The sequence below is a fragment of the Marmota marmota genome, unplaced genomic scaffold, assembly GCF_001458135.2.
Source record: "Marmota marmota marmota unplaced genomic scaffold, marMar, whole genome shotgun sequence".
In the NCBI taxonomy this organism is placed as follows: domain Eukaryota; kingdom Metazoa; phylum Chordata; class Mammalia; order Rodentia; family Sciuridae; genus Marmota; species Marmota marmota.
In genome coordinates, this window is record NW_026000229.1 from 27,353,231 (window position 1) to 27,368,186 (window position 14,956).

General features: G+C 34.6%; 1 protein-coding gene across 7 annotated transcripts in view; it reads left to right on the forward strand.

The window, feature by feature from the left end:
- Fam214a (family with sequence similarity 214 member A) overlaps positions 1 to 14,956 on the forward strand; it is a 138,548-nt gene that overhangs the window by 99,922 nt on the left and 23,670 nt on the right. For all 7 annotated transcript variants that reach the window (XR_007343839.1, XM_048793111.1, XM_048793110.1 and 4 more), the window contains 4 exons: positions 7,455 to 7,639; positions 8,865 to 9,067; positions 9,363 to 9,488; positions 10,722 to 12,555. Coding sequence is in view for 6 of the 7 variants with exons in the window: in XM_048793111.1 (XP_048649068.1) it covers positions 7,455 to 7,639; positions 8,865 to 9,067; positions 9,363 to 9,488; positions 10,722 to 12,555 (2,348 nt within the window). In the remaining variant the exon portion in view is untranslated. The remainder of the gene's footprint in view (positions 1 to 7,454; positions 7,640 to 8,864; positions 9,068 to 9,362; positions 9,489 to 10,721; positions 12,556 to 14,956) is intronic.

Genomic DNA, 14,956 nt, shown 5'->3' on the forward strand with positions numbered 1-14,956 from the left:
AAAAAAAAAAAAAAAAAGAATTTTTTAAACTAGGGGGAAGAGCATTCTGAGCAGAGTGTGTCAAGTATGAATGAATTGGTCTTGTCCTAGGAACTAATAGTTGAACAAGGCTAGAATTGTAGTAGGAGAGAGGGAAAGTGGTAAGAGATGGAGTTTAGACCTCTTTTTTCTTTTAAGGATTTTTAGAGATTCCTTAAGAGCTATTGGGTTAGACAATTGCAAGTTATCATTGAGGAGGAATAACATTCAGTGACTTCCCCCAAATAATTAACCCCAAGTTACAAGTCTAGATTATTGCTTACTTTTTTAAACAAAATGCTCATTATAATTTTTAAAAAGATATAAAGAACATTTATATAGATAAGCATCTTAAAATATAAGGTAAAGCTACAAAGCAGTATGACAGGTTTTCCTCTGTCACTTGTAAACTGAATTAGAAGGCAGTCCCCAGAATTGACAGTTGTGGAGATACTATCATGTTAGTCAACAATCAGGATAATCTGCATTCAACTAGGAATCAAGGGATCTGGGTTCTAATTACCATTTTGCAAGATGTGATCTTGAGGGCTGGGGATGTGGCTCAAGCGGTAGCACGCTCGCCTGGCATGCGTGCGGCCCGGGTTCGATCCTCAGCACCACATACCAACAAAGATGTTGTGTCCGCCGAGAACTAAAAATAAATAAATAAATAAATATTTTTTTTAAAAAAAAAAAGATGTGTTCTTGAATACGTCTCTCACCTGGATATCAAACCCCATCACAGAATGCAAGAAGTTAAATAAGGTCTTTAAAAAATATCCTTCCAACTCTGATATGTTGTAATGCCATGAAATCAGAATAACATGTTCCAGGCTGTTTGGGGTCAGGTATTTTAGAACTTGTATTCATAGTACTTTTAGAATTTTTACTTTTCAAGTGTTATTCTTATTTTAAAATGTCCGTCTATGTGTTTAAATCTATTTTCCAATTTAATAGCTGCTGTATTGTTAGCAATAAAAAAATTTCTCAAGGTTTTATTTTTCTATTTTCTTTGCTTTTTTTTTTCTTTTTTAAATTTCTGCAAGCTCTCTTTGGAGATGTGAAGGTCAAAAGCTTCCCCACATTTTCCTGAGATTTTATCCTTTATCCAAATCCAAATCACTCTTCTTGAATTCTAGAACCTTGGAAAGATATTAACAGAGCTTAGCCTGCAGTAGCTTCTTTTATGACTTTAGTTGTCAAATTTGTTTCATCCATTTGTTTGGAGCTAGGTTTGGTATGGATGGCTATGGTGACATAACCTTTAGGATCAATTGCTACAGGTCCTAAGGGAGGAAGCAGTCTTTCTAGTTCCTTGCTCTGGCTTTTGTGCCATCTTTCATAGGCCTCAGCACCAGAAAGATAATGAGCCAAGGCTTGAGCTGCTTCAGCCCACAACCAATCCTCAGCATTCCTGCCTGGAGAGGTACCTTGGAGGGTAGTCTCTTATTTGTTTTGTTTAAAATAAGGCTGAAGGTTAATATATCTCTCTTGTCTTTTAAAAATTTTTTTTTAATTTTTTATTCTAACTTGTTATATATGATAGCATAATGCGTTACAATTCATATTATACATATAGAGCACAATTGTTTATATCTCTGGTTGTATACAAAGTATATTCACACCATTCATATCTTCATACATGTACTTTGGATAATGATGTGTATCACTTTCCACCATCATTTCTAAACTCCTCCCTTACCCTCTTACCCTTTTGCCCTATCTAGAGTTCATCTATTCCTCCCATGCTCCTCCTCCCTACCCTACTATGAATCAGCCTCCTTATATCAGAGAAAACATTCGGCATTTGGTTTTGGGGGATTGGCTTACTTCACTCAGCATTATATTCTCCACCTCCATCCATTTGCCTGCAAATGCCATGATTTTATTCTCTTTTATTGCTGAGTAATATATACACCATATATATCCATTCATCTACTGAAGGGCATCAGGTTGGTTCCACAATTTAGCTATTGTGAATTGTGCTGCTGTAAACATTATGTGGCTGTGTCCCTGTAGTATGTTGTTTTTAAGTCCTTTGGGTACAGACTGAGGAGAGGGATAGCTGGGTCAAATGGTGGTTCCATTCCAGGTTTTCCAAGGAGTCTCCATACCGCTTTCCAATTGGCTGTACCAATTTGCAACCCCACCAGCAATGTATGAATGTACCTTTTTCCCCACATCCTTGCCAACACGTATTGTTGTTTGTATTCTTAATAGCTGCCATTCTGACTGGAGTGAGATGAAATCTTAGAGTAGTTTTGATTTGCATTTCTCTAATTTCTAGAGATGATGAACTTTTTTTTCATATATTTGTTGATTGATTATATAATATCTTCTGAGAAGTGTCTGTTCAGGTATTTGGTCCATTTATTGATTGGGTTATTTGTTTTTTTGGTGTTTAGCTTTTTGAGTTCTTTATATACCTTAGAGATTAGTGCTCTATCTGATGTGTAAGGAATAAAAATTTGCTCCCAAGATGTAGGTTCTCTATTCACCTCACAGACTTTTTTTTTTTGCCAAGAAGAAGCTTTTTAGCTTGAATCCATCCCACTTATTGATTCTTGATTTTAATTTTTGCACTATGGGAACCTTATTAAGGAAGTTGGGGCCTAATTCAACATGATGGAGATTAGGGCCTACTTTTTCTCCTATTCTAGTCGCAGGGTTTCTGGTTTAATTCCTAGGTCCTTGATCCACTTTGAGTTGAGTTTTGTTCATGGGGAGCAATAGGGGTTTAATTTCATTTTGTTGCAAATGGATTTCTAGTTTTCCCAGCACCATTTGTTGAAGAAGCTATCTTTTCTCCAATGTATGTTTTTGGCACCTTTGTCTAATATAAGATAATTGTAATTTTGTGGGTTAGTCTCTGTGTCCTCTATTCTGTACCATTGATTTACATTTCTATTTTGGTGCCAGTACCATGCTGTTTTTGTTGTTATTGCTCTATAGTATAGTTTAAAGTTTGATATAGTGATGCCACCTGTTTCACTCTTCTTGCCAAGGATTGCTATAGCTATTCTGGGTCTCTTATCTTTCCAGATGAATTTCATGACTGCTTTTTCTATTTCTATGAGAAATGCCATTGGGATTTTGATTGGTCACCCCTTCATATTCAAAACACTAAAAAAATTAGGGGTAATTGGAACATATCTCAACATCGTAAAGGTTATCTATTATGAGCCCCAGGCCACCATCATTCTAAATAGAGAAAAATTGAAGACATTCCCTCTAAAAACTGGAACAAGACAAGGATGCCCTCTTTCACCACTTCTATTTAACATAGTTCTTAAAACACTGGCCAGAGCAGTTAGACGAAAAGAAATTAAAGGGATATGGATAGGAAAAGAAGAACTCAAATTAGCACTATTTGCTGACAATATGATTCTATACCTAGAAGATCCAAAAAGTTCCACCAGAAAATTCCTAGAACTAGTAAATGAATTCAGCATAGTAGCAGGATATAAAACCAACACCCATAAACTAAAGGCATTTCTGTATATAAGTGACAAATCCTCAGAAAGGGAAACGAGGAAAACTACTCCATTTACAATAGCCTCAAAAATAAAATAAAATACTTGGAATCAATGAAAGAGGTGAAAGACATATACAATGAAAACTACAGAACCCTTAAGAAAGAAATCAAAGAATACTTTTTATTTTTTGACAAACATTTTCTGTAATCTCATAATAAAACATTTTAGTTATTAAATTTTTTTAATTACAAATAACCCACTCAAGAAGTTTAAAGAAATTGATTAATAGGAATAATATTAATAGGAATATTAACAGTCCTCCTGAGGGACTGGATCATTGTCAGAAAATGAGACAACTACTTTTTATCTGGCTTCCTGTAGCCATTAGGTCTCTTATCTCTCATTCACTGTTCCTCTTATTTCATTCTCTTCTGGTACTGTTCCATGCCTATGTCAGCCTGTAGCCCTGTATAGGTACTGAGTGTATTCTGTCTCAGATCAAGGTAGCAGGCAGGAACCAACTAACATCTCTGAGTCCTTATTCCAGTGTCCTGGGAAAGAGATTCTGGCCCAGCTTGGGTCAAGAGCTCACTTTAAATCAGTTATATTGGGTCAGGTTGGGGAACAAGGTTATAATAACTAAAGAAAATTAAATTGTATCCTCTTTTTTTGTTTTGTTTTTAGATACATGACAGTAAGGTATATTTGACATACACACATGAGATGCAGCTCTTCATAATTTTGATCCCATTCTTATAGTTGAACATAGTGTGGAGTTACACTGGTTGTGTATTCATATATGAACATAGGAAATTATTTCTGATTCATCCTACTGTCTTTCCTATTCCCATCTCCTCTCCTTTCCCTTCATTCCTTTTTGTCTAATCCAGTGAACTAAAGTGTGTACTCTAGACAGTAAAGCTTGCACCTGTGTGATGTTAGAGTTCTTGCAGGCAGATATTACTTCTGTTTTACAGAGGAAAACATGAGGTGACTTGCCTTATGTAGCAGTTTACTACTGTGGAAGTCTTCTTTAACTACTGTCCTTCACCTCATGCCCCTGTACAGCTATGGTTTTTATTCTTTGTGAGGGAGGGAGAGTGGGCAGGTACTGGGGATTAAATTCAAGGGCTCTCAACCACTGAGCCACATCTCCAGCCCTTTTTTGTATTTTATTTAGAGACAGGGTCTCACTGAGTTGCTTAGTGCCTTGATTTTGCTGAGGCTGGCTTTGAACTCAGGATCCTCCTGACTCAGCCTCCTGAGTCCCTGGGATTACAGGCGTGTACCACAACGCCCAGCTCAGCCCACACTTCTAACCTCTATACTAGTGGTTACCACAGTAAATTTGTATTTAATTGTTTTGTCTACCAGTTTTGTCTACCAGTGTGGACCCGTGTGCTATATCTCTTAATTGGAGAGTATTTATAAACTGGATAAATTGAGGCTAGAACTCAGGTTTCCTGAGATTTTAATGTCAAAACTTTCCCCTTGTGGTATATTTATGCCCTAACTTTTAGCGTCCATGAATAAGTTACAGTTTTAGCCAATTTCCTTGATAACAGTTTACATTCTATCCAATGAAATAAAGAGTTGTTTCCAGCCCAGTAATTCACAGGTACAGATAAAGGCCTTCATTTACATGACTTAAATGATGCTAAGGTCACTGTGAGTTGTGTGAGTGCTTAGCAACCATAAGCAAGCTGATAAGATACTCCTCAGCAGTTATCCTGAAACTTGTCATGTACGTGGACAATTACGTGAGGCAAAAGCTTAGTAACATTAACACTATTGAAGTTTTACTTTCAGTGTATGTGATAAAATAATGATGTAAAGTTGGTATTAATTCAGTGATGCTTTTATATGAATTTATATTTTAGTAATACAGTTAGTATTTATAGGCTTTTAAAAAATAATAGCACATATATGAGACATTACTTAGGCTGTAGACCATCCTCACATGGAGTAACTTACTTCTTGGCATCATTCAGTATTCATTAGATTAGAAGCCACTTTTCTGCTATAATTCTTAGTTCTCTGGGATTATACCACATGCTGGGAGAGGGAACAGGGTGAGCCCAGAGAATGTCCTGGGAGCTAACATGCCATATAGCCCATGGCAAGCCTGAGCTACCCTTGAAAACCCACCAGGGAGGTGTTGAATAGATTTCTTTTGTGTGCTTTTTGCCTCCCTATTTATGAAGGACACCATAATTTAACTCAGTGAATCTCAGAGGACCCTTGATTTATGACCTAATTTTATTCCCAGAGAAACACTGACCCCCCACCACCACCTTTCCATTGGCACAGTATTATAAAAATTAGGTCCTATTTTTGGAAAACAGTTCTATATTTTTAAATAAGAATACCAAAATCAATTATGTGAAATGTATATCTTATTTTCATTTATATTTCAAAAAATACATTGAAGTATATAAAAGTAAAATTTATAGCTATAATGAAAGACAGCCTGTATGCTAGTCAAGAGGCTGATACTGGAACCAAACTGGGTTCAGATTCCAAATTTGCTTCTTCCTATTTGAGTTATCTTAGACAAGTTACTTTGTCTCTTTATGCTTCAGTTATCTTTAAAATGAAGCTAAATGATGGAGCTAAATGAATCAATGTATAGAAACTACTTAGCACTGGTAATACTGGACAATGATAAATTATTATCAAGTGTTGGCTGTCATTTTATGTTGCACATGATTATTTTAGAGAGAATTTTCTGAAAGTTCTTAAATTTGGGCCAATAAAGTTTACTTCCTGCAAAATTGTTCATAATCTGGATCCAGTCCTTCCTTTCTCTTACTTTCTTTACATAAATTCTCTGTCCAAGTTGTACTTTTCTTTCTACCCATTGTATGGTGTACTGTTTTCTTTAAGTCATCTCTAAATCATAAAGTCTTTGAAATTAAGAACTATGTACATTATATCTCTATGTCCCCCTATCACCTAATATAGTATAGTGAACACTTGAAATATTTGTTGTTTAATTGGCAAAGATAAGAACAACGTTTTCAAAATTATAAATTAAATGAAGTATTGTGTGCACATTTGTTCATGAGTATTCAACTTGTATAGCAAATTAATAATTTTTAAAGTTAAAAACTTAGAGCACTTTGAGAAATTTTTTAATTACTAAAACTAAATGAAAACATTGGTAGGTTGGATTATTTGGAACTATGTAACAACCAAAATATCACATTCCTTGTATTGCAAAATAAGTCTCCTTCTGATTCTAGCTTATTATAGCATTTGTCCCTTTGAAACTGTTATTATTATATAACAAAGCAGCGAGAACCCTGTGACTGTGAATGTCCACATCACAGATTTAGTGCTATGAGAACAAGGAATCAGTTAAGGAAGGGAGAGAGAGAAAGGGAGAGACACAATTGGACTTGTGTTTTCTTTCTAATACTTAATAATGGCAATAAAACATCTTACCTAAAAATATGACATAAAAGACATTTTGACCTTTTGGCTATTAATGATATATTTTTAAAAAAGTTGTACCTGATGTTTAAAACCACATAATTATCCATTAGATGATGTGTATATTCTTAAATCTTGACTAGTCTAGTTGAAATTTAGATAAAAATAATTTTTCCGTAATTTTTTTTTTATTTATGCCATAATTTTAACCAGTCTGTTCACCTGGAATTTGGAATCATCCATCATCTCTTTATAATTCTGTATACTTGTGAATCAAGAGTTTTCTGTATTTTCCTTTCACTTTTTGTTAGTGAATATGGAATGTAACATTTGTTATTATAGGCACATAGATGAGTTCTTTTTAAGAATACTTAAGGGCTGGGGGTTTGGCTCAATGAGGAGGGCTTGCCTAGAGTGTGCAAGATCTTGGGTTCAGTCCCCAGTACTGCCAAAAAAAAAAAGTATGTTAATGTGATGAATATTTTGAACATGATGCAGAGATTTTCTTTTTTCTTTTGATTCCAGATACTCTAGATGAATATTTTGAATATGATGCAGAGGAGTTCTTGGTCTCTTTGGCCTTGTTAATAACAGAAGGTCGAACACCTGAATGTTCTGTAAAAGGTCGAACGGAAAGTTTCCATTGCCCTCCAGCACAGTCTTGTTATCCAGTAACTACAAAACATGAATGTAGTGACAAGTTGGCCCAGGTAAGAATCACAGGTTGAATGCTTAAAACAATATGTGTAAACTAATGTAAGTTCTATTATCACCTTCATTATATCACAATTATAATTTTCACATTTAAATATAAAATTGGCTCTTAAACAAGGCTCTTGAAAGCAGGGCAGGTAGTTTTGTGGATCAGTCAGCAGGGTGATTCACACCTGTCCTCTCATGCTCTCAGGTTGACTCTCTTTGATTGAGTTTTCTTTTAGAGTTTCAGCCCTGTCTCTTCCACTTCATGTTCTTGTTCATTCAGTAAATTGATGATTATTTTCCTCAGATTAACCAATTTCCCTCTGTGCTCTTTTTTTTTAAATGGAGAATACCTTTTATTATTGTATTAATTTTTTGAATGATAACTGTTAAAATATTTTGGTAGGTAGAGTAAAATTTGGCTTGGGAACTTTTCTCCCAGTTATTAGTTTATCAAATTTAGTCCAAATTTTTAAACTTAAAAAATATCTTACCTGTTTTGAATGTTTAATGAAAATGAGTTGGTCTTCAGAATTAAGAATTAAGCCAAGCATGGTGGGTGGTACACACTTGTAATCTCAGTGACTCAGGAGGCTGAGATAAGAGCATTCCAAGTTTCAGGAAAGACCCTGAAATATTTGTATTAAAATAAATATTTAATATTTGTATTAAAATAAAAATATGAAAGGGCTGGGGGTGAAAGCTCAGTGGTAGAATGCCCCTGGGTTCAATAACTAGTAACTAATACACAGAAATAATTAATTAATCTTTCCTATGAAATTAACAAAGTAGACAAGGCTGGGTTAACTCAGAGACCTGTCAGACATTGTGTATGGCAGTTATTTTTTCACAAGATACAACAAAGATATCTTCCCCAAGAAAATTTGCATCTTAAATACTCAATACTAATCCCTGAACTCAGAATTCACTAGCATGAATACATTATTTAATGAGAAAATCCAAAAGCTCTGCAATAGGTGACTCCTTTCTAATTAATATCTATCTACTTTACAATTTTTTTAATATTTAGTTTTTAGTTGTAGTTGGACAAAACACCTTTATTTCACTTATTTATTTTTATGTGGTGCTGAGGATCGAACCCAGGGCCTCGCACATGAGAGGCGAGCACTCTACCACTGAGCCACAACCTCAGCCCCTCTACTTTACAATTTTAAAACTTAAATACAAAATTAGGCAGATTATTGAGAAATTTTGCTTATATTCATTTTCTCAAAGTGTCGCCAAGCCAGACGAACCAGGTCTGAGGTCACATTGTTGTGGAAGAATAATCTTCCAATCATGGTGGAAGTGATGCTACTACCAGACTGCTGCTACAGTGATGATGGGCCTACCACAGAAGGCATTGACCTAAATGATCCTGCAATTAAGCAAGATGCATTACTATTAGAAAGATGGATATTGGAGCCAGTTCCTCGACAGTAAGTTGTTGAGCTTAAGTTTGAAGTTGATCCTGATAAATCAAGTTTTTTTTATTACTTCCTATAGTTTTTAAAAAATATTATATCATATCTTAGAATTCCTCTGTGTAGTAAAATTTAATACTTAGATGTTTAATACTTATGTTAAGTAATCATAAATTTGACATTGGTACATTCATTCTTTTGCTCTTAAAAGCCTACCTCCTGAGTGATATGTTAATTTCAGCTTCATCTTCCTAAAATTCAATCATGTGTGCTTGATGACAATTAAATTAGGCTTTGTTACTTTCATTAGGAATGGTGATCGATTCATTGAAGAGAAGACTCTTCTGTTGGCTGTCCGCTCGTTTGTGTTTTTTTCTCAGTTAAGTGCATGGCTGAGTGTTTCTCATGGTGCTATTCCACGAAATATTCTTTACAGGTATGTCTAAGGCAAAAAAGGGACATGTATATTCACATTGCTTAACTTACTGAATGTGATTTTTAAAAAATAGTTTCTTTTCTTCATTTCTGAATATAAATGGATAAAATTTAATGAGAATTTTCTCAAAACAAGTTTGAGAAATTTAGGTTGAGTCAGTGTGAATTTTACTTGTTGAAATAAATTTGATAAACTTACTTTAGAGAAGAACAGTTTGCTGCTACCACTATAAAGTGGAAATATTTTATGGGATTCTGAATTTCTCTTCTTTTCTTTCTCTTTCTTTCCTTCCTTCCTACTGAGGATTGAACCCAGAGGCATCTTACCACTACAAGTTATATCCCCAGTCCTTTTTAAGTTTCACTAAGTTGCTGAGACTGGCCTTGAACTTGAGATCCTTCTGCCTCAGCCTCACTAGTAGCTGGAATTACGGACATGTACCACATGATTGGCAAATGCACATATTTTAACTATATAGTTTGATAATTTTATTGTGTGTGTGTGGTACTGGGGATTGAACCCAGATCCTCGCACAGGGTAGGCAAGCATTCTACTACTGAGCCACATCCCTAGTCCTGAGTTTTTGGCATCTTGAAAAATATGAATATACATAGTCATGGTGGTGCATGCCTTTAGTCCCAGCTACTTAGGAGGCTGAGAGAAAAGAGTTGAGTTTGAGGCTACCCTGGGCAACATAGCGAGACCTTACCTAAAATACACACACACACACACACACACACACATACACATATCCCCTACCAAGCAACTATTAGCTCTTTAGTCAGGTGGTCATGAAATAGTTTATCTTAGTCACCTTGCACAATAAAATTAGCTGAATCCATTTATTCTTTTTATTTTGACAAATATATTTTTGATGATAATATTCTTGAGCTTGAATACTTAAATAGTCTGGTGTTCTTAAAAAGATCATCTCTTCTAAGCATAAGATACCACTTATGTTGGGTTTTCTTTTAATATTTTATAAGCTGTTGATGGACCTTTATTTATTTATATGTGGTGCTAAGAATTGAACCCAGTGCCTCTACCACTGAGCCACAATCTCAGACTCATTTTATCAGAGTAATATGCATGGCAAAGTGGCTAAAAGTAAATTTCAGTGGTAATTAATGCAAACAAAGATAAGTATGCAACTGCTTTATATTCTTTAATATACAATGATAAAGATGTGACTTTTATAATCCATTGATTCTGTATTTTACTGTTTGACTCTAGAATCAGTGCTGCTGATGTAGACCTTCAGTGGAATTTTTCACAGACTCCAATTGAACATGTGTTTCCTGTTCCCAACGTTTCTCACAATGTGGCCTTGAAAGTCAGCGTTCAGTCTTTACCCAGACAATCTTATTACCCAGTTTTGACATGTAGTATTCACACTAACATTGGCCTGTATGAGAAAAGAATTCAAGAACATGAACTTAAAACTCATCAGTACCGCAATTCTAATGAAGCAGAACAATGTAGTCCAAAGAGTTCACAGCGTCTGTGTAGCAAACCAGCTTGGACCATGGCTTCTGAAAGTGTATTACATGGAAAAAGGGGCACAACTCCAGAGTATACTGCAGCCATCAAAAATGTCAAACTATATCCAGGCTCTGGCAATAAATCTGACTATGGGACATCTCAAGCCAATATTTTGGGCTTCAGTGGTATAGGAGATATAAAGTCACATGAGACATCAGTGAGAACTTTAAAATCATTTTCAATGATTGATTCTAGTGTCTCTAGCAACCAGAGTTCCTGGCACACAGTTGGTGATACTAACCCTTTAATAGACTCTTTAATCCAGGATCGACAAGAAGTTATTGCAAGAATTGCTCAGCATTTGATTCATTGTGATCCAAGCACTTCACATGTTTCTGGACATCCATTTACAACTCAAGAATCTAGTTCACTTAATTCCAAACTTTACCGGGTTTCACAGGAAAATGAAAATGTGAGAAAATGTAAAGAAACTTTCTCTGTTTCTTTTGGTAATCCAGAGTTTACTTGCTCAGAAGGCACCAATGAGGGGAAAATTCATGTAAAATTAGAAACTTCCCAAAGTGAAACTTGCATTTCTAATGGTCTTTATTCTCATCGTTCTGTTGGAGAAATTAATCCTTTGATAGGTTCTTTACTCCAGGAACGACAAGATGTTATTGCAAGAATTGCTCATCATTTGGAGCACATTGATCCAACAGCATCACATATTCCTTGTCCCTCATTCAACATGCATGATTCCAATTTGGTTCCTTCTAAAGTATTTAGGAGCTCATATGAAGACAAAAATTTGCTAAAGAAAACTAAGGATGATGCCTCTTCCATTTCCATTTCTCATACAAAATTTTCCTTGTTAGGAGACAACAGTGATGAGAAAAATTTAATACCTAATAAATCTTTTAGTTCTTGTAAAGGAAAGTCTTCTTTAAAACCTCAAATAAGAAATCAGTGTCAGAACAGTCCTAGTCAAATCATCCAAAATATATATCAAGAGACACAGAACAAAGCTTCTAGTGTATTGACTTCCTCAAATATGTCTCATTGCAATGAAAGTAACTTAGATTTGAAAAGCAGATTGGAAAATACACTTTCTGAGTCTCAATTTAAGGAGCAAGAAATTAGCAATGGAATTGATAAACAGTATTCAGAATGTAACAATATTGACAAACATATTTGCACAAGTAAGTGCAAAGAAAAAATAATAAAAATTGAAAATTGTAATCCAGAATCCTTTGACAATCTCCAGTATGATAATTCAAAGACAAGTGACTCAAAGTTAAAAGTTACTATGTTGGAAATGTCTGAATATCTGAACAAGTATGAAAATAATTGTTCAGATAAAGACTCAAAAAGGCCAAAGACATGTGAGCAAAATACTCGACTTAATAGCATAGAAAATTATCTCAATAAAGATGATGAAGGATTTAAATACAAAAAGATAAACCAATTAAAAAATAAGGATAAGAAAGAAGACTCAACTGATGAAAAACCTCAAAATTGTTCTCAAAGAAAGAGTATAAAAGACTGTTTGTCTACATGTGAACGACTAAAAAATACAGAAGTATTGGTAGGTAGCATCTTATATTTCAAATATAATTCTCAACTGTTATGGTTTGAATTTTCTTCACAGGAGATCTAGTTTAGTTATTAAAGATCTGAGGTGTCCATTATCCATAGAACACTCACTCTGATATAATTAGCTTTCTACAAACTGTTAGTCTCCTTACAAATAACATACTCTCTTGACGGTAAGTACCAGGTACATAGAAAAAATAAAGATCTCATTGTTTAAAAACTGCTCTTATGACAATAATTTTTTTATTGATTTGTTAGTCTATTATTGAGACCTTTTAACTCTGTTTCTTCCCCATTATCTGCAATCTAAAAGATCTGTTCCTTTTTCTTCTATTCAGAAGAAATAATATTTGGTGTGTGGATTCAGGAGAATGAATGCTTTACAGATATAAAAACACTTTGATTTTGTATAGTATTTATATATTGCTTTCAGTTATAATACATGATTAGAAAACACTTGGTTCTTTTTGTACTTTACTATGACAGGTAGGACAGATGAGGAAACTGAGACTCAGAATAAATGACATACCAGTAGCTATAAAAGTCTTTGGGGGTTGAACTGGCACACCATGTCCTTTCTCAGGTCTTTGACTTTCAATCCACAGTTCTTCCTTCTGCCTTATATAATGAAGGACAAATTTGTGGACTATACAAGTCCTTGGTTCATTTTAATTCTTACTGTTTTTTTAATTTTAATATTTATGAATAATTGATGGAGATAAACAGGAATTGAAAAGAAACTCACATTAGCTTGATTTTTTTGTCAGCTACTCTGACCTAGTACATACTGTTTGCCCGATATTTATGCCCCACCCCAGTTAATAGTTTTAGGCATGTCTCTAGGAGAATCACTAAGCTATTAGTCAAAACATCTAGTTGTAGTTTGGGCTTCACAGTTTAGTCCTTGAGTTATACCAAATAAGTCAAATAACTTCTAAAAACCTCATGTCAATTTACAAGAAGGCTAAATGTCTTTTGCCTCTCTCAGAGTTGCATTAATGATTAAATAATAGATTTAAAAATAATTCATAAACCTGTAATGTTCTACCTAAATAAAATACATTCCATAAAACTACAATTGTCACAGAAACCTTCTCTGGCCTTCAGAATATTAGGGTTTTTGCTGGGCCTAGCGGTGAACACCTGTAATCCCAGCTATTTGGGAGGTGGAGGCAGGAAGATCCCAAGTTACAGCCTGGGCAGCATAACAAGACTCCATCATTTTTTATTCTTTGTGATGCCTAATAGAGAAGCTTAATCTGGCCATTGTTTTTCAAGCCACTGTAATCATTTTTTTTTCATGTGCTTCTTTTAAATATAATCATGTGCTGTTTACTGTGTACTCAAGCTTTCTCATCTGCGTATTTTACATGTTAATTTACTGAATCTTTTCACTAGCCTGTGAGGTTAGGTGCTTTTACTACAGTTTGTAGATGAGAACTATAGGCCAGAGATTAAAGTAATTTATTCAAGGTCTCAAAGCTAGTACATGGTAGCACCAGGATCTAAATTAATCGTTTTTCCCCCTAATTTTTATTCATGTGCTCTTTATGAAATTTTGATCTTTACATACATTTTCCTAATTTTTAAAAATTAGCTTTTCTTTTTCTGAGACAGGGTCTTACTTCATTGCCTAGATTGACCTCAAACTCCTGGATTTAAGTGATCCTCCTGCCCCAGCTACTGAGGAGCTGGGATTACAAGCATATGCTACCACATATGGTTTACTTCTTTTTTGACTAACATCAAAACCATAGTGCTGTGACTGCTTATTTATTTATTTGGTACCTGGGATTGAACCCAGGAGCACTTTACTACTGAACCACATCCCCAATCCTTTTTTATTTTTTGTTTTGAGACCAGGTATCCCTTCATTGCTGAGGCTGGCCTTGACCTTGCAATCCTCCTGCCTCAACCTCCTGAGCTGCTGCATTTTTAAATTAGTAATATTTCATATGTTTCTGTATCACCAAATTAAATCCTCTGAAAACGATACTTAACAAAATTTTGCTTTAGAATATTGTACTAAGTTTTTCCACCTGTGAATCATTGTATTTTTATAAATTAAAATAAATATTAGCTTACTAGATGCTAGATTCTGAGTTAACATGTTAAGAAGGCAATTTTGTTGGGGCATACTTTAGAATATTTGTGTTTATTCAGCATATTAAAATACCTTAGGCATTGTTTTCTAATTAGAATGTGTGTGTGTGTGTGTGTGTGTGTGTGTGTAGACAAAATAGAGATACATTATCAGCTTCAGCACCAGGGATATAAACCTCAAATGCATTAAGGATGAATCTAAAAACCAAAAAGCTACACAAGTTCTTTAAATGGTATTTAAATATACCATTAAATTCTAATTCTTAGCCAGGTGCTATGGCACATACTTG